This window comes from Balearica regulorum, chromosome 3, assembly GCF_011004875.1.
Source record: "Balearica regulorum gibbericeps isolate bBalReg1 chromosome 3, bBalReg1.pri, whole genome shotgun sequence".
In the NCBI taxonomy this organism is placed as follows: Eukaryota; Metazoa; Chordata; class Aves; order Gruiformes; family Gruidae; genus Balearica; species Balearica regulorum.
In genome coordinates, this window is record NC_046186.1 from 400,752 (window position 1) to 427,409 (window position 26,658).

The 26,658-nt window shown below is 68.8% G+C and overlaps 1 protein-coding gene and 9 non-coding genes across 14 annotated transcripts; 4 read left to right on the top strand and 6 right to left on the bottom strand.

The window, feature by feature from the left end:
- Nucleotides 1–218: 218 nt before the first annotated feature.
- On the bottom strand, nucleotides 219–382 carry LOC142601455 (U1 spliceosomal RNA). The gene has a single exon (XR_012835017.1). It is a non-coding gene; the product is annotated as a U1 spliceosomal RNA (small nuclear RNA).
- Nucleotides 383–2,604: 2,222 nt separating this feature from the next.
- Nucleotides 2,605–2,768, top strand: LOC142601480 (U1 spliceosomal RNA). Its single transcript, XR_012835038.1, has one exon. It is a non-coding gene; the product is annotated as a U1 spliceosomal RNA (small nuclear RNA).
- A 990-nt stretch (nucleotides 2,769–3,758) lies between these two features.
- On the bottom strand, nucleotides 3,759–3,922 carry LOC142601449 (U1 spliceosomal RNA). Its single transcript, XR_012835011.1, has one exon. It is a non-coding gene; the product is annotated as a U1 spliceosomal RNA (small nuclear RNA).
- Nucleotides 3,923–6,143: 2,221 nt separating this feature from the next.
- Nucleotides 6,144–6,307, top strand: LOC142601456 (U1 spliceosomal RNA). The gene has a single exon (XR_012835018.1). It is a non-coding gene; the product is annotated as a U1 spliceosomal RNA (small nuclear RNA).
- A 990-nt stretch (nucleotides 6,308–7,297) lies between these two features.
- On the bottom strand, nucleotides 7,298–7,461 carry LOC142601450 (U1 spliceosomal RNA). The gene has a single exon (XR_012835012.1). It is a non-coding gene; the product is annotated as a U1 spliceosomal RNA (small nuclear RNA).
- A 2,223-nt stretch (nucleotides 7,462–9,684) lies between these two features.
- On the top strand, nucleotides 9,685–9,848 carry LOC142601457 (U1 spliceosomal RNA). Its single transcript, XR_012835019.1, has one exon. It is a non-coding gene; the product is annotated as a U1 spliceosomal RNA (small nuclear RNA).
- A 989-nt stretch (nucleotides 9,849–10,837) lies between these two features.
- LOC142601451 (U1 spliceosomal RNA) lies at nucleotides 10,838–11,001 on the bottom strand. Its single transcript, XR_012835013.1, has one exon. It is a non-coding gene; the product is annotated as a U1 spliceosomal RNA (small nuclear RNA).
- A 2,963-nt stretch (nucleotides 11,002–13,964) lies between these two features.
- On the bottom strand, nucleotides 13,965–14,128 carry LOC142601452 (U1 spliceosomal RNA). The gene has a single exon (XR_012835014.1). It is a non-coding gene; the product is annotated as a U1 spliceosomal RNA (small nuclear RNA).
- A 2,227-nt stretch (nucleotides 14,129–16,355) lies between these two features.
- LOC142601453 (U1 spliceosomal RNA) lies at nucleotides 16,356–16,519 on the top strand. Its single transcript, XR_012835015.1, has one exon. It is a non-coding gene; the product is annotated as a U1 spliceosomal RNA (small nuclear RNA).
- A 271-nt stretch (nucleotides 16,520–16,790) lies between these two features.
- On the bottom strand, nucleotides 16,791–25,516 carry MAPRE3 (microtubule associated protein RP/EB family member 3). 5 transcript variants are annotated; one of them, XM_075750204.1, is made up of 8 exons: nucleotides 25,359–25,476; nucleotides 23,024–23,218; nucleotides 19,739–19,866; nucleotides 19,474–19,619; nucleotides 19,232–19,388; nucleotides 18,350–18,501; nucleotides 18,018–18,170; nucleotides 16,791–17,751 (listed from the first exon to the last, which is right to left on the bottom strand). In XM_075750204.1, exons 2-8 carry the CDS (start codon nucleotides 23,029–23,031, stop codon nucleotides 17,683–17,685), a joined length of 813 nt encoding a protein of 270 aa, XP_075606319.1. In that variant the 5' UTR covers nucleotides 23,032–23,218; nucleotides 25,359–25,476; the 3' UTR covers nucleotides 16,791–17,682. The 5 variants fall into 5 exon arrangements, with proteins under 5 accessions (XP_075606319.1, XP_075606317.1, XP_075606321.1 ...); XM_075750202.1 differs by having other exon boundaries at nucleotides 19,187–19,388; nucleotides 25,359–25,473; XM_075750206.1 differs by lacking the exon at nucleotides 23,024–23,218 and having other exon boundaries at nucleotides 19,187–19,388; nucleotides 25,359–25,516.
- Between the last annotated feature and the right edge of the window lie 1,142 nt (nucleotides 25,517–26,658).

Genomic DNA, 26,658 nt, shown 5'->3' on the forward strand with positions numbered 1-26,658 from the left:
CGGCCTCGGGCCCGATGGCGGGGCGCGGGGGAACGGCGGAGCGGAGCAGGGAAAGGGCCTTGTAGACAGAGAACGGAGCGCGGCCAGTCCCGAGCGCAGGCCCAGCGGTACCGCCGAAAACAGCGAGGGCCGAGCGGGGAGCAGATCAAGGACAGGGACTGGGATAACGGAGAAACAACCATGATGGGTAATACGGTCTGTTCTTGTAACCCATGTATCAGGGGAGAGCGCGAACGCAGTCCCCCACTACCACAAATTATGCAGTCGAGTTTCCCGCATTTGGGGAAATCGCAGGGGTCAGCACACCCGGAGTGCAGGGGATGAGCCTCGCCCTGGGAAAACCACCTGCCTGATCACGGTGTCTCCCCTGCCAGGTAAGTATGACCTCCCCTCCCGCACCCGCCCCCCACACCGCGCCAACCCCACCCCTAACCCACGGACACCGCACACCGCCGCCCTCTCCCCCCGCACACACGCACCGCGCCTCCTGCACCCCACGCTCCGCCGACATCGCGCGCCGCACACGCACCACTCGACGCCCGCCACCGCCGGTGCCGCGGCGCACGGGTCTCCCGTCACGCCCTGCGCGGATGATCTGCATGGACACGCCCTACTCCTCCCCAAGGCCCCGCCCCGGCGGCCCGGAGCGGCTCTGCCGGCAACGGCGCCGGCGCCGTGGCCACGCCCCCTCCCCAAAGCCCCGCCCCTCGCCCCGCCCATTCCCGCCCCTCGGGCCGGCCGGGTCAGGCCCGCTCCTTTCCTGCCGCCTCCCGGGGACCCCCCCCCACCCCCCGGTGCCGCTGCCCGCAGACCCCAGCCCGGACCCTCCGCCCTCCCGGGGACCGGTCCCACGGCCGCGGGGTGCAGCACCGTGGCGACCCCCCCACTCAGTGCCGCAGCGAGCTCCGCTCTCGGCTGCCGTCCTTGCTCCTGGCCGTGCCCTGCCCCTGCGCCCTCGGCCCCTCCGTCCCCGGCCGTGCACCGCGCTGCCCCGCACCAGCCCTGGGCCAGCTGGCGTCCGTCTGTCCCCGTCCCCAGGCGCCACCGAGCAGCCGAGGCTCCCCGCAGGCCTCACAGGCCCCGGCGCTGCTGTCAGGCTCGGCTGCTCCCGCACCAGGGCCAGCCGTGTGCGGCGGGGCTGACATTTGCCTTCCTGCAGCGCCCTGCGCCATGACCGTGCCGACCGCAGGTCACCGAGCGTGGCTCACCATGGCCCCTGCCAACTCCCGCAGCACACCCGGTGCGTCCCGTCGGGGCCGGGGACTCCCGAATGTCCACGGTGCCGCCGCCTTCCCAGCCCTGGTCCCGGGGGGGCATCGTCCCTGCTCCAGCCCTTCCCTGCGTGCTGGGACCCCAAAGTCTGGAGCGATGCGGGCACCTCCTGCCTCCACCTCTCCCACCTCCCGTGCCACCAGGTCCCCTGTGCACAGCACCCTGCCCGTGGTCTGTGTCACCCGGGGCCACTGGGCTCCCGCAGGCCTGGCCTCATCCCCGGGCCGGGGCACTGTTAAAGAAAAATTCTGCCGGACGTGAGTTACCCTAGGTTTGCTTTATTGCAGTGCTGGATGCACGGGGGAAACAGCTCCCCCAAACGTGCATGCCAGGTGATCACCAACATACAGGTTCCATAGAATCAAAATATACATATTCATTGTTTTTCCGAGAAAAGGCAGTCCTATGATAATCATTTCTTGGAATCCATTTCCATACGCTCCTCCCCGTCACGCATGCTCAGTGATTGGAGTCGGTGGTCCTCAAGGGGTCTCTGGTGGGCGTCAGTGGTCTCGCACCCGTGTCCGCTGGGTGACCCTCTTCTGGCAGGCGTGCGCAGTGTCCTCGCTGTGGATACGCTTGTCCGTTACAACTTACTTCATAAGATTAATATTCCCGGGCCTGTTGTCCGGCTGGGGAGGGACTGTCCAAGGAACGTAGCGGCATTGTACCTTGCCATGGTCAGTTAGCTCCATTACCTGTCACCTTGGTTAGAAACCCCTTTCCCACGATTACAGGCTTTGAAACAGTTCTAGGCCTTAAGCAGCTTTCTAGTCAATATAAGTTTTCCTATAGCTGAGCTTCTGTATTTTTACAGGCACGTCCGCTCTGCCTGGTCCCCGTCCCGCCTACCCCCTCTGCACGGTCCCTGCCGTGTCCGCGTTTCGGCAGCGGCTCCCTGCCCGTCCCCGCGGGGCTCCGGGCGCTGTCTGGGTTGGAGGGGCGACCCCCGACCGCTGTCACGACTATCGCCACGCGGCGGCGCGGGGCGGGCGGGGGGGGGGGTGGGGGTGTGTTGTACCTCCGCGGGCGGGGCAGCGCTCCGAATGGCCGCTTGGGGGCGCTGCTCTGCCGACTGGCCTGGGGCGGGGCCTTGCGGCGGGGGCGTGTCCATGCAGATCAAACAGACACGCGCGGCACCACGGGAGCCACCCGTGTCACACCGCCGCTGAGCGTGGGCGAGCGCGGGCGCCGCGTGGGCGTCGCTCGTTGGCGATTAGTGGGGACTAGCGCGAGGCGTCGTGACGTGCCGCGAGCGTGTCGGGACGGGGAGTGTCCGTGGGTTAGGGGTGGGGTTGGCGCGGTGTGGGGGCGGGTGCGGGAGGGGAGGTCATACTTACCTGGCAGGGGAGACACCATGATCAGGCAGGTGGTTTTCCCAGGGCGAGGCTCATCCCCTGCACTCCGGGTGTGCTGACCCCTGCGATTTCCCCAAATGCGGGAAACTCGACTGCATAATTTGTGGTAGTGGGGGACTGCGTTCGCGCTCTCCCCTGACATCTCTCCCGTACAAGGACAGAGCCAACACCCGTCCAGAACCGCACCGCGGCGGCCCCGGGACCCCGCAGAGTACCCGACCTCCCCTTTCCCTGCAGAGTAGCCGGGTCCTGCGGGGGTGCCCGGGGCGGGCGGGCCCGCGGTCGCGAGGTGCCGCTTGCAGGAGGCTGATGTCCCAAACCCAGGGGTTCCTTTACCCGGGGCCCATACGCTCACAGCCGCGCGGAGCAGAGGTATTTCGTGGCGTGTTCGCGCAGGTGCAGCGTCTGTCCCGGAACAGCACCCCAGAGCTTCGCATCAGGGTTAGTTATACGTCATGCATTAACACAGGCATCTTCCTAACACGTATGCAGCGCTACTCTAGAAATGATCGGGTTACGTTTCTTGCTCTAGCATGCAAACTAGAACGCACGCTCGGTTCTTTTCTCCTCCTTTATCTTCGAGCAGGTGGAATAATTGGGGTAGGTGGTCCGTGGGTCGGTGGTCGCCCTTCCCCCTGCCGCAATTACCTGTCCCCTCGTTTCCCGGTACTTCTGGCAAGCCCAAACGGTTCTTCAAGGGTAGTTGGTCAAACTATCAATTTATCGGTTACAGTTCTACTTCCTGACAATCACATCTTAATTAGTATATCGGTTGGATGAACATGAGGCAGGGGTAGGGCCGTGCAACGCCGTCCTTTAGCAGCGATGGTCCTGGTTACGTTTGATTTTGCTCTAACGCGGCCATCACGGAGCCTTCGCGCCGGCAGAACACGGGAAACCCGCGGCCCCCGCGGGCACCGCTGCGCCCCGGCCGGAGGCTCCCGCTGTCCCCGCGGAGAGATGGCGGCGATCAGGGAGCGGGGCCTGCGAGGGTCCTGCCCGCCCGCCGAACTCGACGTTCCCCCCGCGGGGCCCCGGACCCTCGGTCGCAAGGGCACACGGGTGAGAGCCGTCAGGAAGCACCGGACGGGGTGTCCCGCTTAGTCTGTCCTTGTACGGGAGAGATGCCAGGGGAGAGCGCGAACGCAGTCCCCCACTACCACAAATTATGCAGTCGAGTTTCCCGCATTTGGGGAAATCGCAGGGGTCAGCACACCCGGAGTGCAGGGGATGAGCCTCGCCCTGGGAAAACCACCTGCCTGATCATGGTGTCTCCCCTGCCAGGTAAGTATGACCTCCCCTCCCGCACCCGCCCCCACACCGCGCCAACCCCACCCCTAACCCACGGACACCGCACACCGCCGCCCTCTCCCCCCGCACACACGCACCGCGCCTCCTGCACCCCACGCTCCGCCGACATCGCGCGCCGCACACGCACCACTCGACGCCCGCCACCGCCGGTGCCGCGGCGCACGGGTCTCCCGTCACGCCCTGCGCGGATGATCTGCATGGACACGCCCTACTCCTCCCCAAGGCCCCGCCCCGGCGGCCCGGAGCGGCTCTGCCGGCAGCGGCGCCATCGCCGTGGCCACGCCCCCTCCCCAAAGCCCCGCCCCTCGCCCCGCCCATTCCCGCCCCTCGGGCCGGCCGGGTCAGGCCCGCTCCTTTCCTGCCGCCTCCCGGGGACCCCCCCCCACCCCCCGGTGCCGCTGCCCGCAGACCCCAGCCCGGACCCTCCGCCCTCCCGGGGACCGGTCCCACGGCCGCGGGGTGCAGCACCGTGGCGACCCCCCCCACTCAGTGCCGCAGCGAGCTCCGCTCTCGGCTGCCGTCCTTGCTCCTGGCCGTGCCCTGCCCCTGCGCCCTCGGCCCCTCCGTCCCCGGCCGTGCACCGCGCTGCCCCGCACCAGCCCTGGGCCAGCTGGCGTCCGTCTGTCCCCGTCCCCAGGCGCCACCGAGCAGCCGAGGCTCCCCGCAGGCCTCACAGGCCCCGGCGCTGCTGTCAGGCTCGGCTGCTCCCGCACCAGGGCCAGCCGTGTGCGGCGGGGCTGACATTCGCCTTCCTGCAGCGCCCTGCGCCATGACCGTGCCGACCGCAGGTCACCGAGCGTGGCTCACCATGGCCCCTGCCAACTCCCGCAGCACACCCGGTGCGTCCCGTCGGGGCCGGGGACTCCCGAATGTCCACGGTGCCGCCGCCTTCCCAGCCCTGGTCCCGGGGGGGCATCGTCCCTGCTCCAGCCCTTCCCTGCGTGCTGGGACCCCAAAGTCTGGAGCGATGCGGGCACCTCCTGCCTCCACCTCTCCCACCTCCCGTGCCACCAGGTCCCCTGTGCACAGCACCCTGCCCGTGGTCTGTGTCACCCGGGGCCACTGGGCTCCCGCAGGCCTGGCCTCATCCCCGGGCCGGGGCACTGTTAAAGAAAAATTCTGCCGGACGTAGAGTTACCCTCGGTTTGCTTTATTGCAGCGCTGGATGCACGGGGGAAACAGCTCCCCCAAACGTGCATGCCAGGTGATCACCAACATACAGGTTCCATAGAATCAAAATATACATATTCATTGTTTTTCCGAGAAAAGGCAGTCCTATGATAATCATTTCTTGGAATCCATTTCCATACGCTCCTCCCCGTCACGCATGCTCAGTGATTGGAGTCGGTGGTCCTCAGGGGTCTCTGGTGGTCGTCAGTGGTCTCGCACCCGTGTCCGCTGGGTGACCCTCTTCTTGCAGGCACGCGCAGTGTCCTCGCTGTGGATACGCTTGTCCCTTACAACTTACTTCATAAGATTAATATTCCCGGGCCTGTTGTCCGGCTGGGGAGGGACTGTCCAAGGAACGTAGCGGCATTGTACCTTGCCATGGTCAGTTAGCTCCATTACCTGTCACCTTGGTTAGAAACCCCTTTCCCACGATTACAGGCTTTGAAACAGTTCTAGGCCTTAAGCAGCTTTCTAGTCAATATAAGTTTTCCTATAGCTGAGCTTCTGTATTTTTACAGGCACGTCCGCTCTGCCTGGTCCCCGTCCCGCCTACCCCCTCTGCACGGTCCCTGCCGTGTCCGCGTTTCGGCAGCGGCTCCCTGCCCGTCCCCGCGGGGCTCCGGGCGCTGTCTGGGTTGGAGGGGCGACCCCCGACCGCTGTCACGACTATCGCCACGCGGCGGCGCGGGGCGGGCGGGGGGGGGGTGGGGGTGTGTTGTACCTCCGCGGGCGGGGCAGCGCTCCGAATGGCCGCTTGGGGGCGCTGCTCTGCCGACTGGCCTGGGGCGGGGCCTTGCGGCGGGGGCGTGTCCATGCAGATCAAACAGACACGCGCGGCACCACGGGAGCCACCCGTGTCACACCGCCGCTGAGCGTGGGCGAGCGCGGGCGCCGCGTGGGCGTCGCTCGTTGGCGATTAGTGGGGACTAGCGCGAGGCGTCGTGACGTGCCGCGAGCGTGTCGGGACGGGGAGTGTCCGTGGGTTAGGGGTGGGGTTGGCGCGGTGTGGGGGCGGGTGCGGGAGGGGAGGTCATACTTACCTGGCAGGGGAGACACCGTGATCAGGCAGGTGGTTTTCCCAGGGCGAGGCTCATCCCCTGCACTCCGGGTGTGCTGACCCCTGCGATTTCCCCAAATGCGGGAAACTCGACTGCATAATTTGTGGTAGTGGGGGACTGCGTTCGCGCTCTCCCCTGACATCTCTCCCGTACAAGGACAGAGCCAACACCCGTCCAGAACCGCACCGCGGCGGCCCCGGGACCCCGCAGAGTACCCGACCTCCCCTTTCCCTGCAGAGTAGCCGGGTCCTGCGGGGGTGCCCGGGGCGGGCGGGCCCGCGGTCGCGAGGTGCCGCTTGCAGGAGGCTGATGTCCCAAACCCAGGGGTTCCTTTACCCGGGGCCCATACGCTCACAGCCGCGCGGAGCAGAGGTATTTCGTGGCGTGTTCGCGCAGGTGCAGCGTCTGTCCCGGAACAGCACCCCAGAGCTTCGCATCAGGGTTAGTTATACGTCATGCATTAACACAGGCATCTTCCTAACACGTATGCAGCGCTACTCTAGAAATGATCGGGTTACGTTTCTTGCTCTAGCATGCAAACTAGAACGCACGCTCGGTTCTTTTCTCCTCCTTTATCTTCGAGCAGGTGGAATAATTGGGGTAGGTGGTCCGTGGGTCGGTGGTCGCCCTTCCCCCTGCCGCAATTACCTGTCCCCTCGTTTCCCGGTACTTCTGGCAAGCCCAAACGGTTCTTCAAGGGTAGTTGGTCAAACTATCAATTTATCGGTTACAGTTCTACTTCCTGACAATCACATCTTAATTAGTATATCGGTTGGATGAACATGAGGCAGGGGTAGGGCCGTGCAACGCCGTCCTTTAGCAGCGATGGTCCTGGTTACGTTTGATTTTGCTCTAACGCGGCCATCACGGAGCCTTCGCGCCGGCAGAACACGGGAAACCCGCGGCCCCCGCGGGCACCGCTGCGCCCCGGCCGGAGGCTCCCGCTGTCCCCGCGGAGAGATGGCGGCGATCAGGGAGCGGGGCCTGCGAGGGTCCTGCCCGCCCGCCGAACTCGACGTTCCCCCCGCGGGGCCCCGGACCCTCGGTCGCAAGGGCACACGGGTGAGAGCCGTCAGGAAGCACCGGACGGGGTGTCCCGCTTAGTCTGTCCTTGTACGGGAGAGATGCCAGGGGAGAGCGCGAACGCAGTCCCCCACTACCACAAATTATGCAGTCGAGTTTCCCGCATTTGGGGAAATCGCAGGGGTCAGCACACCCGGAGTGCAGGGGATGAGCCTCGCCCTGGGAAAACCACCTGCCTGATCATGGTGTCTCCCCTGCCAGGTAAGTATGACCTCCCCTCCCGCCCCCGCCCCCACACCCCGCCCACCCCCCCCCTAACCCACGGACACCGCACACCGCCGCCCTCTCCCCCCGCACACACGCACCGCGCCTCCTGCACCCCACGCTCCGCCGACATCGCGCGCCGCACACGCACCACTCGACGCCCGCCACCGCCGGTGCCGCGGCGCACGGGTCTCCCGTCACGCCCTGCGCGGATGATCTGCATGGACACGCCCTACTCCTCCCCAAGGCCCCGCCCCGGCGGCCCGGAGCGGCTCTGCCGGCAGCGGCGCCATCGCCGTGGCCACGCCCCCTCCCCAAAGCCCCGCCCCTCGCCCCGCCCATTCCCGCCCCTCGGGCCGGCCGGGTCAGGCCCGCTCCTTTCCTGCCGCCTCCCGGGGACCCCCCCCCCACCCCCCGGTGCCGCTGCCCGCAGACCCCAGCCCGGACCCTCCGCCCTCCCGGGGACCGGTCCCACGGCCGCGGGGTGCAGCACCGTGGCGACCCCCCCCACTCAGTGCCGCAGCGAGCTCCGCTCTCGGCTGCCGTCCTTGCTCCTGGCCGTGCCCTGCCCCTGCGCCCTCGGCCCCTCCGTCCCCGGCCGTGCACCGCGCTGCCCCGCACCAGCCCTGGGCCAGCTGGCGTCCGTCTGTCCCCGTCCCCAGGCGCCACCGAGCAGCCGAGGCTCCCCGCAGGCCTCACAGGCCCCGGCGCTGCTGTCAGGCTCGGCTGCTCCCGCACCAGGGCCAGCCGTGTGCGGCGGGGCTGACATTTGCCTTCCTGCAGCGCCCTGCGCCATGACCGTGCCGACCGCAGGTCACCGAGCGTGGCTCACCATGGCCCCTGCCAACTCCCGCAGCACACCCGGTGCGTCCCGTCGGGGCCGGGGACTCCCGAATGTCCACGGTGCCGCCGCCTTCCCAGCCCTGGTCCCGGGGGGGCATCGTCCCTGCTCCAGCCCTTCCCTGCGTGCTGGGACCCCAAAGTCTGGAGCGATGCGGGCACCTCCTGCCTCCACCTCTCCCACCTCCCGTGCCACCAGGTCCCTGTGCACAGCACCCTGCCCGTGGTCTGTGTCACCCGGGGCCACTGGGCTCCCGCAGGCCTGGCCTCATCCCCGGGCCGGGGCACTGTTAAAGAAAAATTCTGCCGGACGTAGAGTTACCCTCGGTTTGCTTTATTGCAGCGCTGGATGCACGGGGGAAACAGCTCCCCCAAACGTGCATGCCAGGTGATCACCAACATATAGGTTCTATAGAATCAAAATACACATAGTCATCGTTTTTCTCAGAAAAGGCAGTCCCAGGATAATCGTTTCTTGGAATCCATTTCCATATTCTCCTCCCCGTCACGCCTGCTCAGTGATTGGAGTCGGTGGTCCTCAAGGGGTCTCTGGTGGGCGTCAGTGGTCTCGCACCCGTGTCCGCTGGGTGACCCTCTTCTCGCAGGCATGCGCAGTGTCCTCGCTGTGGATACGCTTGTCCGTTACAACTTACTTCGTAAGATTAATATTCCCGGGCCTATTGTCCGGTGGGGTAGGGACTGGCCGAGGAACGTAGCAGCATTGTACATTGCCATGGTCAGTGAGCTCCATCACCTCTTACCTTGGTTAGAAACCCCTTTCCCACGATTACAGGCTTTGAAACAGTTCTAGGCCTTAAGCAGCTTTCTAGTCAATATAAGTTTTCCTATAGCTGAGCTTCTGTATTTTTACAGGCACGTCCGCTCTGCCTGGTCCCCGTCCCGCCTACCCCCTCTGCACGGTCCCTGCCGTGTCCGCGTTTCGGCAGCGGCTCCCTGCCCGTCCCCGCGGGGCTCCGGGCGCTGTCTGGGTTGGAGGGGCGACCCCCGACCGCTGTCACGACTATCGCCACGCGGCGGCGCGGGGCGGGCGGGGGGGGGGGTGGGGGTGTGTTGTACCTCCGCGGGCGGGGCAGCGCTCCGAATGGCCGCTTGGGGGCGCTGCTCTGCCGACTGGCCTGGGGCGGGGCCTTGCGGCGGGGGCGTGTCCATGCAGATCAAACAGACACGCGCGGCACCACGGGAGCCACCCGTGTCACACCGCCGCTGAGCGTGGGCGAGCGCGGGCGCCGCGTGGGCGTCGCTCGTTGGCGATTAGTGGGGACTAGCGCGAGGCGTCGTGACGTGCCGCGAGCGTGTCGGGACGGGGAGTGTCCGTGGGTTAGGGGTGGGGTTGGCGCGGTGTGGGGGCGGGTGCGGGAGGGGAGGTCATACTTACCTGGCAGGGGAGACACCGTGATCAGGCAGGTGGTTTTCCCAGGGCGAGGCTCATCCCCTGCACTCCGGGTGTGCTGACCCCTGCGATTTCCCCAAATGCGGGAAACTCGACTGCATAATTTGTGGTAGTGGGGGACTGCGTTCGCGCTCTCCCCTGACATCTCTCCCGTACAAGGACAGAGCCAACACCCGTCCAGAACCGCACCGCGGCGGCCCCGGGACCCCGCAGAGTACCCGACCTCCCCTTTCCCTGCAGAGTAGCCGGGTCCTGCGGGGGTGCCCGGGGCGGGCGGGCCCGCGGTCGCGAGGTGCCGCTTGCAGGAGGCTGATGTCCCAAACCCAGGGGTTCCTTTACCCGGGGCCCATACGCTCACAGCCGCGCGGAGCAGAGGTATTTCGTGGCGTGTTCGCGCAGGTGCAGCGTCTGTCCCGGAACAGCACCCCAGAGCTTCGCATCAGGGTTAGTTATACGTCATGCATTAACACAGGCATCTTCCTAACACGTATGCAGCGCTACTCTAGAAATGATCGGGTTACGTTTCTTGCTCTAGCATGCAAACTAGAACGCACGCTCGGTTCTTTTCTCCTCCTTTATCTTCGAGCAGGTGGAATAATTGGGGTAGGTGGTCCGTGGGTCGGTGGTCGCCCTACCCCTGCCGCAATTACCTGTCCCCTCGTTTCCCGGTACTTCTGGCAAGCCCAAACGGTTCTTCAAGGGTAGTTGGTCAAACTATCAATTTATCGGTTACAGTTCTACTTCCTGACAATCACATCTTAATTAGTATATCGGTTGGATGAACATGAGGCAGGGGTAGGGCCGTGCAACGCCGTCCTTTAGCAGCGATGGTCCTGGTTACGTTTGATTTTGCTCTAACGCGGCCATCACGGAGCCTTCGCGCCGGCAGAACACGGGAAACCCGCGGCCCCCGCGGGCACCGCTGCGCCCCGGCCGGAGGCTCCCGCTGTCCCCGCGGAGAGATGGCGGCGATCAGGGAGCGGGGCCTGCGAGGGTCCTGCCCGCCCGCCGAACTCGACGTTCCCCCCGCGGGGCCCCGGACCCTCGGTCGCAAGGGCACACGGGTGAGAGCCGTCAGGAAGCACCGGACGGGGTGTCCCGCTTAGTCTGTCCTTGTACGGGAGAGATGCCAGGGGAGAGCGCGAACGCAGTCCCCCACTACCACAAATTATGCAGTCGAGTTTCCCGCATTTGGGGAAATCGCAGGGGTCAGCACACCCGGAGTGCAGGGGATGAGCCTCGCCCTGGGAAAACCACCTGCCTGATCATGGTGTCTCCCCTGCCAGGTAAGTATGACCTCCCCTCCCGCACCCGCCCCCACACCGCGCCAACCCCACCCCGAACCCACGGACACCGCACACCGCCGCCCTCTCCCCCCGCACACACGCACCGCGCCTCCTGCACCCCACGCTCCGCCGACATCGCGCGCCGCACACGCACCACTCGACGCCCGCCACCGCCGGTGCCGCGGCGCACGGGTCTCCCGTCACGCCCTGCGCGGATTATCTGCATGGACACGCCCCGTCCCGCAAGGCCCCGCCCCGCCGTGGGCAGGGGACACCCCCCCCCCCCCCGAGCCCGGCCCCGCTCCTCACAGCGTTTGAATTCCCACATTTAAAGAAGACCCGGCGGAAGGACGGGAAAAGCGGAACCGCCACGGAACGGCCGCCGTGTCCAGAGATTTCAACCTGGCAGAGCCGTTCCGCAGCGCGAGCGTTGCCGAGGAAAGGGGGGGGTGAGGGGAACAAGCGTCACCCCCCCGAATGCGGGACCTGTGGAGCACGTCCGTGGCTGGGCAGGACAGCGCGGGGTCAGCTGCTCCAGCTGGCGGTGGCACGAGGGGTTCTGGTGTCCAAGGACACACGGACGCATCCCTGACCCACGGAGAGGAAGGATTTCTTACTGTTTCCTCCCCAGAGACCTGGGTCCCTCCTAGGGACCTTAAAAGGCTCTGCCCTTGAGAACGACGACGATCCAGGCACAGGGATGGGATGGGGACGGGTTTGGTGCCATCCTGCTGCACTCCCCCTCCCTTGAACTGAAGCGCTGAAGGCAGCCGTGGCAGCAGCATTCGGGGTGGGGTGGGTCAGTGCAGGGGACAGGGCTGAGATGACACCCAAGACCCTGTGAGGAACCTGGCCAGCAATACTCAACTCCCTCCACCACCAGCACATAGCTCTGGGCACAGCGGGCACAGCTGCCACAGTCGGCACCGCCGTCCCGCCGCCGTGCACCGCGGGGCCCACCCCATCGCGGGCGGGCAGCAGCTGCACCACAGGATCGCTTTGCTCCAGATGTCTCTTCTGTGCCTGTCACCCAGTCATTTCTCTAATCCCAGTGTTAATCTGGGGTGGGTGAGAGCAAGGGAGAGCTCTAGTGAAGCCACCAAGCTAACGACGACGTCAGTGAAATGTCAGTGTATCTCCAGACACAGCTGATTGTGTGCCCGGCTCGGCTGCGATGGAGTCACCTTTTGGCACAGCAGCCCCAGCAGTGCCGCGCTCTGGCCCACGCATGGCTGGCACAGAGCTGGTGATGCTCCACGCTTTGGTGGCTGCTGAGTGGTGCCAGCATCGCACCAGGGCATCCTCTGCATCCCTGACCAGGGGTGGGCAAGGGGCCAAAGAGGACCCAGACAGGACAGACGACCCCAGGGGTATTGCACACCTTGTGTCATCCTGCTCAGGAATAGGACAGGATGGGATAGGGTGGGATAGGGTAAGAGTACGGTAAGGGTAGGGTAGTTCATCTGGGACCTACGACGCTCACTTCAGGGCTGACCAAAAGTTAAAGCGTGTTATTAAGGGCATTGTGCAAACACCTCTTAAATGCTGCCAGGCTTGGGGCATCAACCACCTCTCCGGGAAGCCCGTTCCAGGGTCTAACCACCCTCTCGGTAAAGAAATGTTTCCTCGTGTCCAGGCTGAACCTCCCCTGATGCAGCTTTGAGCCGTTCCCAGGCTTCCTGTCCTTGGATCCCAGGGAGAAGAGATCAGCACCTTCCCTCTCCACGTCCCCTCCTCAGGAAGCTGCAGAGAGCGATGAGGTCGCCCCTCAGCCTCCTTCTCTCCAAACTAGACAAACCCCGAGTGCTCAGCCGCTCCTCGCAGGACATGCCTTCCAGACCCTCGCCAGCTTGGTTGCCGTCCTCTGGACACGTTCGAGGACCTTCGCATCTTCTCAAACAGTGGGGCCCAGCCCAGCACGCAGCACTCCAGCTGAGGCCGACCAACGCTGGCTACGGCGGGACAATCCCCTCTCTGGACCGGCTGGTCCTGCTGTGTTTGATGCCCCCCAGGATGCGGTTTGCCCTCTGGGCTGCCAGGGCACGCTGCGGGCTCCTGTGGAGCCTGCTGCCGACCAGCACCCCAGCTCCCTTCCTGCAGGGCTGCTCTCCAGCCGCTCCTCTCCCAGTTTAGGCTTGTGCCTGGCATTGCTCCCTCCCAGGTGCAGCACCCGGCACTTGGACTGGTTCAATGTCATGTTGCTGATGATTGCCCAACGCTCCTCTCTACCTAGATCCTTCTGCAAGGCCTCTTGTCCCTTAAGAGAGTCAACAGCACCTCCCAGTTTGGTATTGTCAGCCAGCTGCTAATGCGGCATTCAAACACGCTGGACAGCGCTGGCCCCAGGATTGAGCCCTGAGGAACACCCCTGGTGACCAGTCACCAGCCAGACGTACCCCATGCACTCCAACCCTTTGAGCCCAGCCATCCAGCCAGTTCTTCACCCAGTGCCCCATCGACGTGCTCATCCCACAGTTGGACGACTGGTTCAGAAGGATACTGTGAGGGACGGTATCAAAAACCTTACCAGAATCCAGCAAAGCTACATCCACCACCGTCCCTTCATCCACTGGGCGGGTGACCTTACTGTAGGAGGATATCGAATTAGTTAACCTGGACTTTCCCTTCGTGAGCCCACGCGGACCGTGCCTGATGATTGCATTGTTGTTTAAATGCCTTCCAATAGCGCCCACTATAATCTTCTCTGTAATTTTCCCAGGTGCTGGGGTTAGACTCGCAGACGGGCAGCTCCCTGGGCTTTCCCTCCAGCCCTCCTCCTAAGCTGGACTGACAGTGCCCAGCTCCCAGTCAGCGGGGACCTGCCCAGGCCTTTGGCAGACGAGCCAGCGCGGCCCCGAAGCCTCTGCCGCCAGCGCAGGTCCCCGCCCCGCGTTCCCCGAGGTGACCCCCCGTGCGGGGAGCGCAGGAAAACCCCCAGCGCCGCGTTTCTGTCCTTGTACGGGAGAGATGTCAGGGGAGAGCGCGAACGCAGTCCCCCACTACCACAAATTATGCAGTCGAGTTTCCCGCATTTGGGGAAATCGCAGGGGTCAGCACACCCGGAGTGCAGGGGATGAGCCTCGCCCTGGGAAAACCACCTGCCTGATCATGGTGTCTCCCCTGCCAGGTAAGTATGACGCCCCCTCCCGCACCCGCCCCCACACCGCGCCAACCCCACCCCTAACCCACGGACACTCCCGGTCCCGCCACGCTCGCGGCACGTCACGACGCCTCGCGCTAGTCCCCACTGATCGCCAACGAGCGACGCCCACGCGGCGCCCGCGCTCGCCCACGCTCAGCGGCGGTGTGACACGGGTGGCTCCCGTGGTGCCGCGCGTGTCTGTTTGATCTGCATGGACACGCCCCCGCCGCAAGGCCCCGCCCCAGGCCAGTCGGCAGAGCAGCGCCCCCAAGCGGCCATTCGGAGCGCTGCCCCGCCCGCGGAGCTATAACACCCCCCCCCCGCCCCCCCCCCCCCGCCCGCCCCGCGCCGCCGCGTGGCGATAGTCGTGACAGCGGTCGGGGGTCGCCCCTCCAACCCAGACAGCGCCCGGAGCCCCGCGGGGACGGGCAGGGAGCCGCTGCCGAAAGGCGGACACGGCAGGGACCGTGCAGAGGGCGTAGGCGGGACGGGGACCAGGCAGAGCGGACGTGCCTGTAAAAATACAGAAGCTCAGCTATAGGAAAACTTATATTGACTAGAAAGCTGCTTAAGGCCTAGAACTGTTTCAAAGCCTGTAATCGTGGGAAAGGGGTTTCTAACCAAGGTGACAGGTAATGGAGCTAACTGACCATGGCAAGGTACAATGCCGCTACGTTCCTTGGACAGTCCCTCCCCAGCCGGACAACAGGCCCGGGAATATTAATCTTATGAAGTAAGTTGTAAGGGACAGGCGTATCCACAGCGAGGACACTGCGCGTGCCTGCAAGAAGAGGGTCACCCAGCGAACACGGGTGCGAGACCACTGACGACCACCAGAGACCCCTGAGGACCACCGACTCCAATCACTGAGCATGCGTGACGGGGAGGAGCGTATGGAAATGGATTCCAAGAAATGATTATCCTAGGACTGCCTTTTCTCGGAAAAACAATGAATATGTATATTTTGATTCTATGGAACCTGTATGTTGGTGATCACCTGGCATGCACGTTTGGGGGAGCTGTTTCCCCCGTGCATCCAGCGCTGCAATAAGCAAACCGAGGGTAACTCTACGTCCGGCAGAATTTTTCTTTAACAGTGCCCCGGCCCGGGGATGAGGCCAGGCCCGCGGGAGCCCAGTGGCCCCGGGTGACACAGACCACGGGCAGGGTGCTGTGCACAGGGGACCTGGTGGCACGGGAGGTGGGAGAGGTGGAGGCAGGAGGTGCCCGCATCGCTCCAGACTTTGGGGTCCCAGCACGCAGGGGAGGGCTGGAGCAGGGACGATGCCCCCCCGGGACCAGGGCTGGGAAGGCGGCGGCACCGTGGACATTCGGGAGTCCCCGGCCCCGACGGGACGCACCGGGTGTGCTGCGGGAGTTGGCAGGGGCCATGGTGAGCCACGCTCGGTGACCTGCGGTCGGCACGGTCATGGCGCAGGGCGCTGCAGGAAGGCAAATGTCAGCCCCGCCGCACACGGCTGGCCCTGGTGCGGGAGCAGCCGAGCCTGACAGCAGCGCCGGGGCCTGTGAGGCCTGCGGGGAGCCTCGGCTGCTCGGTGGCGCCTGGGGACGGGGACAGACGGACGCCAGCTGGCCCAGGGCTGGTGCGGGGCAGCGCGGTGCACGGCCGGGGACGGAGGGGCCGAGGGCGCAGGGGCAGGGCACGGCCAGGAGCAAGGACGGCAGCCGAGAGCGGAGCTCGCTGCGGCACTGAGTGGGGGGGTCGCCACGGTGCTGCACCCCGCGGCCGTGGGACCGGTCCCCGGGAGGGCGGAGGGTCCGGGCTGGGGTCTGCGGGCAGCGGCACCGGGGGGTGGGGGGGGGGGTCCCCGGGAGGCGGCAGGAAAGGAGCGGGCCTGACCCGGCCGGCCCGAGGGGCGGGAATGGGCGGGGCGAGGGGCGGGGCTTTGGGGAGGGGGCGTGGCCACGGCGATGGCGCCGCTGCCGGCAGAGCCGCTCCGGGCCGCCGGGGCGGGGCCTTGGGGAGGAGTAGGGCGTGTCCATGCAGATCATCCGCGCAGGGCGTGACGGGAGACCCGTGCGCCGCGGCACCGGCGGTGGCGGGCGTCGAGTGGTGCGTGTGCGGCGCGCGATGTCGGCGGAGCGTGGGGTGCAGGAGGCGCGGTGCGTGTGTGCGGGGGGAGAGGGCGGCGGTGTGCGGTGTCCGTGGGTTAGGGGTGGGGTTGGCGCGGTGTGGGGGCGGGTGCGGGAGGAGAGGTCATACTTACCTGGCAGGGGAGACACCATGATCAGGCAGGTGGTTTTCCCAGGGCGAGGCTCATCCCCTGCACTCCGGGTGTGCTGACCCCTGCGATTTCCCCAAATGCGGGAAACTCGACTGCATAATTTGTGGTAGTGGGGGACTGCGTTCGCGCTCTCCCCTGATACGTGGGTCACAAGAACAGATGAGAGCAGCGAAAGCGGCTGGAGAAGACGGGTCCCCTGGGGATGGCGGTCCCCGTCGGGGCACGGGGCTGCCCGCAGGGTCCGGGCCCCTCTCCGGGCTCCTGTTTCTTCGCGCCGGGAGCCGAGTTCAGGAACCGACCGGCACCTCCCGCCCCGCGCGGTCCGGGGACCCTCCGCTGTCGGCCTGGCCGGTCCTGGCCCCAGCCCCCCCCCCCCCCCGCACCCCCGCCAGAGACGGGCAGGACAAGGTTTTACCACACGAGTTTATTTTAAATAAAACTTAACACAGATGCAGGCTTTGCAACCGGAGTGACGGACCAGACAAGCGATGGGACAGGGAGGCGATGGCCGGGGCAGGCGCTGCGTGCTGCTCTCTGCAAAAAAAACCCCCCCCCCAGCGCCCCGCGGGGCGGCAGACCCGGCCCTGGGGGTCCTCAGTGGCCACGGGCGAGGGGAGGGGGTCCCACAGCGGGAGAGGGTCACCGCCGTCCCCACGCTGGGATCCCCTGCGGTGGCCAGGTCCCCCCCCACCGCTGCCTGCATCTGCCCGTGCGGGCAGGCGGCTGCGTCATCAGCCAGGCTGGGGTCTCTTCTTCATCTTCCCAGGAACCCGAAGCAACACCCCCCTTCTCGGAGCCGCATCCTCCCCGCCACCCAGGCCCCCACCCCCTGCAGTGGTCCCAGGGCCCCCGGCTCCGGCGCCCATCCCCAGGCTCCCGGGCTGGCAGGGCGCAGGCAGCACCCAGGAAAACACCGCAAGGACTCGGCCTTTCCCCTCTCACTCACAGCGTGAGGCAGAGCGGGGGCACCGGGGCGGCTGCAGCACTCACACCGGAGGGGACAACGGAAATAAATATGGGGTGGGGGCAGCAAGGGCCGGGCCCCGGGCACGGCGGCCAGAGCCCGTCCCCACCTCCAGCCCCGGCGTAGGTACAGCCCTGCTCCTCGCAGGATGGAAATCTATTTTATTATGGAGACAGTGGCTTCCCACCGGAGCTGCTGGACGCCGAGGCCGCGGGCTCGGCCGCTGGAGACCGTGATGGCGTGTGACAGTGCAGGGCGAGGCGCACAGGCTCAGACCTCAAATGTCTATGGTGGGGGAACGGCGCGGGGCGGCGCGGGGTGCGGGAGCGTGCCGGGGCTAGTATTCGTCCTGGTCCTCTGGCTGCTGCTCCTCCAGCTCGTCATCCTCCGGGGGGGCGAAGCCCTCCTGGCGATGGGGGGGCACAGGCGGCCATCAGCCCGGGCATGGTGGGGGGTGGGCGCTCCCGCTCCCGGCCGGCTCCCACCTCGGCTCCGTGGCCCCTCCCGGCACGGCACAAGGGCCTCGGCAAAGCCCAACACCCCCCCCCACCCCCCTGAGGCCAGGAGCAGCCGTGGGGAAGGGGGGGCTCATCCCAGGGAAGTCTGGGGGGCAGGCGAGGGGCTGGGGGCACCGGGGTCCCGGGGGGGGTGGCAGCGGTGCCCGGCTCTCACCTCCGTGGCGTAGAGGACGCTGACGATGCCGGTGATGATGGGGCTGTTCTCGTTCTCGTGCTCCTGGCAGATGAGCTCGATGTCCCGCAGTTTGCTGAAGTAGAAATCCCGCTCCTTCTCCAGCCCGTCCACCGTCAGCTTCAGGTCCATCAGCTGCCGGGGGCCGCAGCCTTCAGCCCGTGGCCGGGAGGGGGCTGCTACCCCACACCCGGGGGGCTCCGCACCATCCCTTCCCTCCCTCCCACGCCAGGGCGTCCCCCGGCCCTGCCGGCAGCCGGGCACAGGCAGCGGCTGGCAGGGACCAGGCAGCAGCGGGCAGGGGTCCTGCCTACCTGCTGGTTGAGCTCCAGGATCTGCGCGTCGGCCTCGGTGCCCCCGTTACGGGCCGCGGGGGAGTTTTTCCGGAGGATGCTGCTGGGGACGTTGCTGAGGCGGGCCGGGTTCGACGTGCTCTTGGGGCCGGTGGGAGAGGTCCTCTGGGGGACTTGACAGCAGACGGGGACCGACGGGTTAATGCCGGCCTGGGGGGGGCTGGCAGGGACCCCCCTCCCTGCATCGTGCGGGGCGGCAGGGCCAGGAGGCAGCAGCAGGCAGCAAGGGCGGGCAGAGCACTCGGGGGGCTGAGCTGCAGCTCCAGGCTGTCCTGCCCTGAGCCTCCCCCTGCCTCAGTTTCCCCTGGCAGATCTCACCCCAGCCCCCCTCGAGGGGGGCTTATGGCCTGGCCGGGGTTTCCCATGGGACGAGGGGGTCCTTGACATGGGGCCAGCACAGGGAACCCCAACACCCACGGAGCATCGCCCGCGGCCAGGAGCAGCCTGGCTGCGCAGCGGCACTGGGGCACCGGGGTGGCACAGCACGGCACAGGGCGGGGGTGGCAGCCATGGGGGGGGCCGGGGGGACAAACCACCCCCAGACCCGGGGTGAGCTTGGAGATGGCCGAGCCCTGCCCAGCTCCCGCAGGTCCCTCCGTTGGGGCACGCCGTCCCCTCCGCCCCGGGTGTCCCTGCAGACCCGCTCGGCTCCCCCGGTTGCAGGCAGGCAGGCAGCGGGGCGCAGGCAGGGGCGGGGACGCGGGGGGGACGCCCGGCTGCGGCCAGAGCAATGTGGGGTGCAGGAGGCCGGGCGGGAGGGCGGGGGGCAGCGCTCGCCGGGGGGGACCCGGACATTACCTGCAGTGCCAATGGGTTTCTTGGGTTTGTTGAAGATGTGATCACCTGGGTTTGGGGGGGGCGCGACGTCCTGGCCCTGCCGCGCCAGCAGCGGGTTGTACTCCTTCCCATCGTAGTTGGCGTCGAAGAACTTCTTAAACCACTGGATGAACTCGAAGTTGTCCTGGAACTTGCCCTTCACCAGCCTCTCCACTGCGATGATCTGGGGGGACACACGGAGGAGCTGGCGCGGCTGCACCCCCCGGCACGGCCCCATACCACCGCGACCCCCCCGGCCGTGGACCTACTTTGTCCACTCCCATCTTCTTGAAGGCGGCCTGCAGCACCTTGAAGTTGTGGATGTACTCGTGCTCCAGCTTGGCCTGGAACTTCACCTTCCGCAGGTGGACGCAGCCGGGGAACAGCATGTCCATGAACTGGCAGTAGGCAGCCCCTGCGCCGGGCCCACACCACGGCGTCAGGGGGGGCCGGCAGCGCCCCGCCGTCATGTGTCACCCCCCCCCGCCCGTGTGTTGTGTGTTCCCCCCACCCCACCCCGGACCCGCACCCCACCTGAGCAGAGCTGCTCGATCTTGGTGTAGTTGAGCTGGAGGGAGTCGTTGACCCAGGCGAGCATGTCGTGGCGGCTCAGGTTCTCGCTGGTCACCGACGTCGAGTACACATTGACGGCCATGCCCCAGCTGCCGAGAGACGGGCGTCACGCCGGCGCCGGCACCCCGATGCGCCCCCCAACCCGGCCCTGCTCCTCGCCGGCACCGGCAGGACTCGGGGCGCCCGCCCCACCCGCGCTGCCGCACCGGGGGACACCGGGGCCAGGCTGCCGCAGCGCGGCCCGCGGGACCCCCCCCACCCTGGCTGCGCCCCGGTATGGCGGGGGCACAACGGTCCCCAGCAGCCCCGCGGTGCCCACCCAGCCCGGCGGACCCCTGCCCCGATGCAGGGGACCCACCGCAGGACACGATGCGGTGCAGGATGTGGCTCACGGGCAGGGGGTCCCGGGGGGAGCGGGCACCGCCGAGGGCGCTGCCCCTGCGCCGCGGCACAGCTCCTTCCCTGCGCGCGGCCACGGGGGCCGGGGGCTGGTGCCGGCCCATAAGCCGCTTATGGCCCCCCCTGGCCCTTGCTGGCTGCCTAATCTGCCGGGGCCGGGATCGGGGTCCATTAGCGCAGGGCTTAGAGGGGCAACATCTGCCGGCAGGCACGGCCGCACACCCGCTCCCAGATGGTGGAGGGCTCTGCCCCGGCACCGCAGGAGCGGAGACCCCACAGCCACGGCCCCGGCACGGCAGAGCGCAGGAGAGCCGTGCCGGGGCTGGGTGGGGGAGAGCACCGTCCCACCGGCTCCCACCAAACGCTTTGGAGAAGGGACCGTCGCTGCTGCAAGAGCGGGGTCCCCGTCCCGCCGCCCCTCCCCGAGAGCGGGGTCCCCCCCTGCCCGCCCCCCCTGGCAGCCCCCCCAGCAGCGGTGTTAATCCGCTTCCCCTCTCCCCGGGGCCCAGGCCCAGCTGCCGCCTGGGGGCTCTGCGGGAGGGAGCCGGCGTGGGGCCGGCACGGGGGGGCATCGCCTGCACCCCGACCCCCCCCCCATGTAGGCTGGCCATGGGCTGCGGCACCCCGGGGTGCTGTCGTCTCCCGGTGCCCTCGTGCGAGGGGAGAAGGTGCCGGCAGCTGCAGCCACCCCCCCCCCCGCTGGCTTGCGGCCTCGGTGCTGCCGTGACTCAGCATCGGTGATGCTGGCACAGCCACACGCCCCAGCTGAACCACCACCGGCAGCTGAGCCAGCCCGTCCCCCCACCGGGGCCGGGACCCCCAGCGCCGCGTCCCACCCGCCCCACACAGCGCCCCATTGCCGGCGTGCAGCGGGGGTGTCGGTATTTTTAGCCACGGGAGCTGCTGGAAACGAGGGCCCTGCGGCCAGCGCCGAGCCCCCGGCAGCCCCCGGCACGGCACGGCGGGCACCGTCCCGCTCCCCAGTGCCTGGCCAGGACCAAACGCACCGGCCGCAGCGCCTGTCCAAGCAGCCAAACGAACGCTGCCCGGCGCCGGCTGGGGTGCAGGCAGGGGTCCCCTCCCTCCGGCAGCACCGAGCTGAGTCATGCGCGGCGCAGAGCCAGAGCCACGCGCACTGCGGTGCGGCCGCCGCGGTGCAGCCGGGAAAGCAGCGGCGCTTGCCCGCTGCCAGGGTGGGCAGGGGCCCGGCAGGCCGGGGGGGGGCTGCTGCAGGGCGGGGGGCTGCCTGCCCACCCCGGCAAGGAGCCAGCGGCCGGGTGACCCCCCCCCCCCCCCGCCATTGCCGTCCTTTCCCGAAATAGCCGGGAGCAGCTGCCAGCGCCCTGCGCACACGGCAGAGCCGGAGCGGGGCTGGGCTGGGTGCCGGAGCCTCCCCGGCAGGATCCAGCCGCCGCACCGAGCCGGGGGGGGCCAGGTCTCGCCCCACTCAAACCGGGGGGACGTGTCCCGCCTGGACCTGGCACGCGGCTCTCCCGCCTCTCCCGGCACCCTGCCGTGGGCGCTTGCCGTGGGGCGCGTGCCACGCCATGCTGCGCAGGCTGCGGGACGGGGCACGCGCTGCCGGCACCGGGGTGGGCGCAGCCCCAGGGGTGAGCCCCCAGCCCTGCACGGCCGGGTCTGCGGGGACCCTTCCCACACCGCAGCCGGGAGGGGTGGGCAGCCCCCCACCAGGGACGCTCCCCGGCGGGCGAGGCGGTGCAGAGCCCGGAGCGTGCCTGGCCCACAACGCGCTCCCCGCACGGTGCAGCCCCCGACGCCATCCCAGTGCCGGCACCAGGGCGAGGGCTGGGCCCCGGTGCCTTCCTCATCGCCCCTCCTCATCATCCCGCCGAGCGGAGCGAGCAGCCCCACACAGCTCCCCACGGGCAGGCGACGCACCCGCGCCCCCACCCCTCGCCCCCCAGGATTCCCCCCGTGTTTCCCGGCACGCTGCCGGCGTCGGTGCAGCCGCGGCTTCCCCTTTGCCGAAGCGAGCCGAGGCCCGTGCCGGCAGCCTGCAGCCGCAGGGACGGGTTTCACAGCGGGGTGAATTCGGGTGTCACCACGCCAACCACTCCCCGGCGTGCCGCCGCCGGCCGCGCCCCGACTCCTGCACATGCCGCCACACATGCAAACCCGGCCAGGCGCACCCTGACCCCGCTCCGACACGCGGCGTCACCGAGCACCGGCACGGCACATCCCCAAGCAGCCGGAGCCGCTGGCGCTGCGAGGGGACACTCGCCGGGGTGCGCGGTGCCACCCAGCTCATTCACCCTCCGAAACACCACGCCGGGCTTCAAAGCCCTCCGCCGCAGCCCTGAGCACGCCCCGGCGTAATGACAGGGAAGGGAAGGCTCGTGGCAGCCCTCCGGCCGGGGCAGGAGCCGGCCCCGCTGCCCGCCCCAGCCCCGACGCTGGGTGACGGACGCACCCAAGGCAGGGAGCCTCCGGCCCGGCCGGTTTGCACGCTGCCTCTGCCGCCGGCTGTTGCAAAATACAACAACCAAAATCCACCAAAAATGAAAATTTAGCCCCGATTCCCAGCAAGCCGCAGGGAGAGGAGCCGTTCCGGTGCAGGGCTCGGCACACGGCCGGCCCAGCTCTGCAGGCACCAGGTCCCCGGGGAGCAGCGGCTTGGCTCGGCAGCGTGGCTCCCGCCGGCGGCCCTTGGTGCCGGCCATGGCTCCCCCATGCAGGCAGGTTGCAGGCAGCGGTGGCGCGGCGGGACGCGGGCCTCTGGGGTGCAGCCCCCGCCGTGCGGGGGACCCCCCCGCTCCACGCTGCCGGCGCAGGGCGCCCGGGGCTGTGCCCGGCCAGCCGTGCTGACGGGGCAGGGGGGACGCTTACCGCTGCATTTTAATTGTCCGGCGGCCGAGCTGCTAATCAAGGCCCAACGGGGAACAAAACGCCGGGGCGCGTGTCTCTGCCCCGTCTCGCCGGCGCTGCCGGGGCGCGGAGAGGTCGTCCAGCCCGGCTCCTCACGCCGACGGCAGGCACCGGCGTCCCACGCCGCAGCCCTCGCTGGGCCGGGGCCAGCGCGCTCTGGCCAAACAAAGCGGGAGGAGAGTGAGGCCGGCGGCCGTGCCGGAGGTGTTTGCTCAGCACCGAGGCGGCGGTGCCAGCGCCGGCCACCAAGGCCGGGCACTGACTGCGCGTCGCTGCGGCTGCCCGGGGGCCGCGCTGGCCGGGCTGCGGGTCAGCGCTGGCCCCTTGCTGCCTGTGCCGGCCCGGCAGCACCGCCGCACCGGGGCGAGCTGGGCTGCTGCAACTCGCAGCTTCTATTTTGGGAGCCGTCCTGGTGGCTTCTCAAGTGACAAATACGCGAGGGGGGTGGCAGACAACCCAGCGGGGGCTGAGCGCGGCGCGGAGCTGCTGCGGTGCTGCCCGGCTGATCTGGCAGCTGGCAGGCGGCTCCCGTGGCAGGCAGGGTGGCCCAGGTGCGGGCAGGGTCGGCCACTCGCCCCCGGCCCCCCGGCCACTGCGGACGTTCCCCCCAGCACCGCTTCCCCTGACGCCGGGAGGGTCCCCGTGCCGTGCCAGCTCGGAGCCCGTGCGTGGCAGATGGGTTTGCCGGGGCACAGGCAGCACCCAGCTCCTCGCCAGGTCCATCCCCCGGCACCTTTCCCAGTTTCCCGGCTCTTTAGCAGCGCCTGTCCCAGCCCGCGGCGAGGGAAACCGGCTGCTCGCACGCTGGCAGCTCGCGGCATGTGTCGGTGGCACTCGGTGCAGCCGTGGCACCCAGTGCCGGGCCGATGGGGACGCGGGCGAGCACGGGCAGGGTGGCCTGGCCTGGCGGGTCCCCCGCCTGCTCCGCTCTCGCTAACCTAAATAACTTGAAATAGCAGCGGCAGGAGCATGTGCAGAGTGCGGTGCTGCCGGCAGCGCCTCCCACCGCGCCTGCTCCCCCCTCGCCCGCTCCGGCATCCTCATCCTGCACAGCATCCCTGAAATATTAATGCCGAGTGCCTTTTGATGATTCAAATTGGGTGGTGGTTAGAGCCGGCGCGGGGAGAGCCGTTCGGCAGCACCCCCGGCTGGGACGGGGGACACCCGTGCCGCAGAGCATCCCCCAGCCCCTCGGTGAGAGGCCCCACGTGTTTCGGCCACACCGCTCACCGGGGAGAGCCGTGCCCAGGCGCGACGGGAGGGAACCACCGTGGCGGCACACGACGGCTGCGGGGGGGGGGGGTGGAGGGGTCACCGCAGCCTTGGGGACCTGCTCTTCCCCACGCGGCGAGAAGGCCCGTCGGCAGGAGATGGGGCCGGACGGCGGCGGGGAGCACCGGGAAGGCACCGACCCCCATCCCGACCCGCACCGGAGCGGGCACCGGTCGATGCCAGCGCTGCCGTCCTGCCGGCGAAGGGCTGCCCGTGCCCCGCTCGGCCCCGCCGTGACACCGTGAGGACGAGAGCGCGTCACGCTGTGGCAGGTCACCGCCGGCCGCCCGGGACCGCTCTGGCCAAGCCGGTGCCGCAGAGGCTCTGCCCGCCCGTCCCGGCAGCGGCCCCCCGCACCGGCACCCAGCGCCAGCCCCGCAACCGGCAGCGACCCGGGCCCGGCAGGAGCCCACTGAGCCCGGGGGGTGCCCGGCCCCGGTGATGCTGCCCGGTGATGAGCGATGCCCGGTACCCGGTGATGATGCCCGGTAACGAGCGATGCCCAGTACGGGGCGGTGATGCCCGGTACCCGGTGATGATGCCCGGTACCCGGCGCGGTGCCGGGACTACAGCTCCCGCCGTTCCGGGCCGTGCCGGGCCGTGCCGGGCCCTGCGGGAGACGCAGCCGGGGCGCAGGAGCGGCCGCCGCTGAGTCAGGCCGGACCCCGCCGCCACCGGCCCCGCGGGACCCCCCGGCCCCGGCCGCCCCATTCCCCCCCCCGGTTCGCTCCCCCCAGCCCCAGCCCCCCCCGCTGTCACGGCCGCTCCGCCACCGGGGACACCGGACGGACACCCCCCCCGGCCGCCCCGGCCGCTCCATCACCCGAGGCCCCGGCGTCCCCCCCATACCCTCCCACCCCCCTCCGCCCGATTCCCGGGGGGGCGGCGTCGGCCGGTGCCGGGATGCGGGCGATGGCGGCGGCCCGGTTCGGTTGGGTTCGGTTGGGTTCGGTTGGGTTCGGTTGGGCCCGGCCCCTCCCCTCCCCGCCCCGCAGTGCCGGTACCGGTGCCGGCCCGCACTCACCGCGCTCGGGCCGCGGCCGCTCCGGCCGCCGCTCCGCTCCCTCCGCACCGCGCCGGGCTCGCCGGGACCGGGCCGGGACCGCACGGGCCGCCCGCGCATGCGCCGCCGCCGCCGCCACCTCCCCTCCCCGCGGGCGGGACCGGCCCCTGCTCCGCCCCCGCCGCCATGGCAACGCGGCGGGGCCACGCCCCCTCTCGTCACCCCGGCAACGCCGGCCGCGGCCCTGCCTCCCCCACAGCGCCCCCTGGGGGCGGGCGGCGACCACCTCCGCTCCTCCGGGACCCCCCGGGACCCCCCAAAACCCCTCCAGGACCCCCGAACCCCTCTGGGACCCCCCGAGACCCCCCCGAGACTCCCCGGGACCCTCTGGGACCCCCCGAGTCCCCCCCCCGGGACACCGGGACCCCTCTGGGACCACCCCGAGACCCCCTGGAGCCCTTCCGGAACCCCCTAAAACCCCCCCAGGACCTCCGAACCCCTCTGGGACCCCCCGAGACCCCCCCGGGACCCCCCCCGGGGCGCCAGAGAGTCCTGGGACGTTTGGGACCCGCCCCGTAGCCCGGGGATCCCCAGTGCCCCCGTGACAGCCCTAAGAGCGGCTCCCAGGACCCCCCGGACACCCCGAGCCCCGCGGTGGGACCCTTTGCACCCCCCCGTACCCCGCACCCCCCAACCTACACCCCATCCCTGCAGCCCCCCTGCATCCACACGTGTGTTTGTGCAACGTAGCAGCGTGTGCATGTGCACGTGTGGGTGCCATGTAGCAGCGCGTGTGTGTGCGTGTGCACGCGTGTGCGTGTGCCCTCGCCCTCCCGCTGCGGAGACGTGTGACCCGCATGGCTGCCTGCGGCGGCGGCGCTGCCAGGATGTCCTCGGCTATGCGGCAGCAGGGCCGGCTCTGTGTCCGCACACGTGTCCCCACGCGTGTCCCCACGCGTGTCCTTGCGGCAGGGCTGCGGATGCTCCCAGCACCCTCCCGGGCCCCGCTCACCCCCAGCGCCGCAGCCATGGGTGGCCGCACGCCGGATCCGGTGCCGCACACCGCGGTGGCCGCGTGCTGGTGGCTCACCATCCAGACGGGACCCCCGGGGCTGTGGCTGAATTAACGCCGCTCCCAGCTCGGCCGCGGGTGGTGGGGGTCCGTGTGCCGAAATCGGGGCCGTCTCGGGGTGGCCTCGCACGCCCCAGGCGGGTGTCAGTGCCGCCAGCGCCGGGTGGGCAGCGGCAGGGGCTGAGCCGGCGCGTCCGTGCCCACACACGCATGTCCTCGCACGCGTGTCCTCGCACGCTGCTCCCCACG

Bases quoted from the DNA above. Each gene is read 5' to 3' on its own strand.
- MAPRE3 (XM_075750202.1), bottom strand. The intron at 19,620-19,738 runs GTGGGGTGCGGG...GGCCCGGCGCAG, and splicing joins GATCGAGCAGCTCTGCTCAG to GGGCTGCCTACTGCCAGTTC. The intron at 18,171-18,349 runs GTAGGCAGGACC...GGCCCCCGGCAG, and splicing joins TCCTGGAGCTCAACCAGCAG to CTGATGGACCTGAAGCTGAC.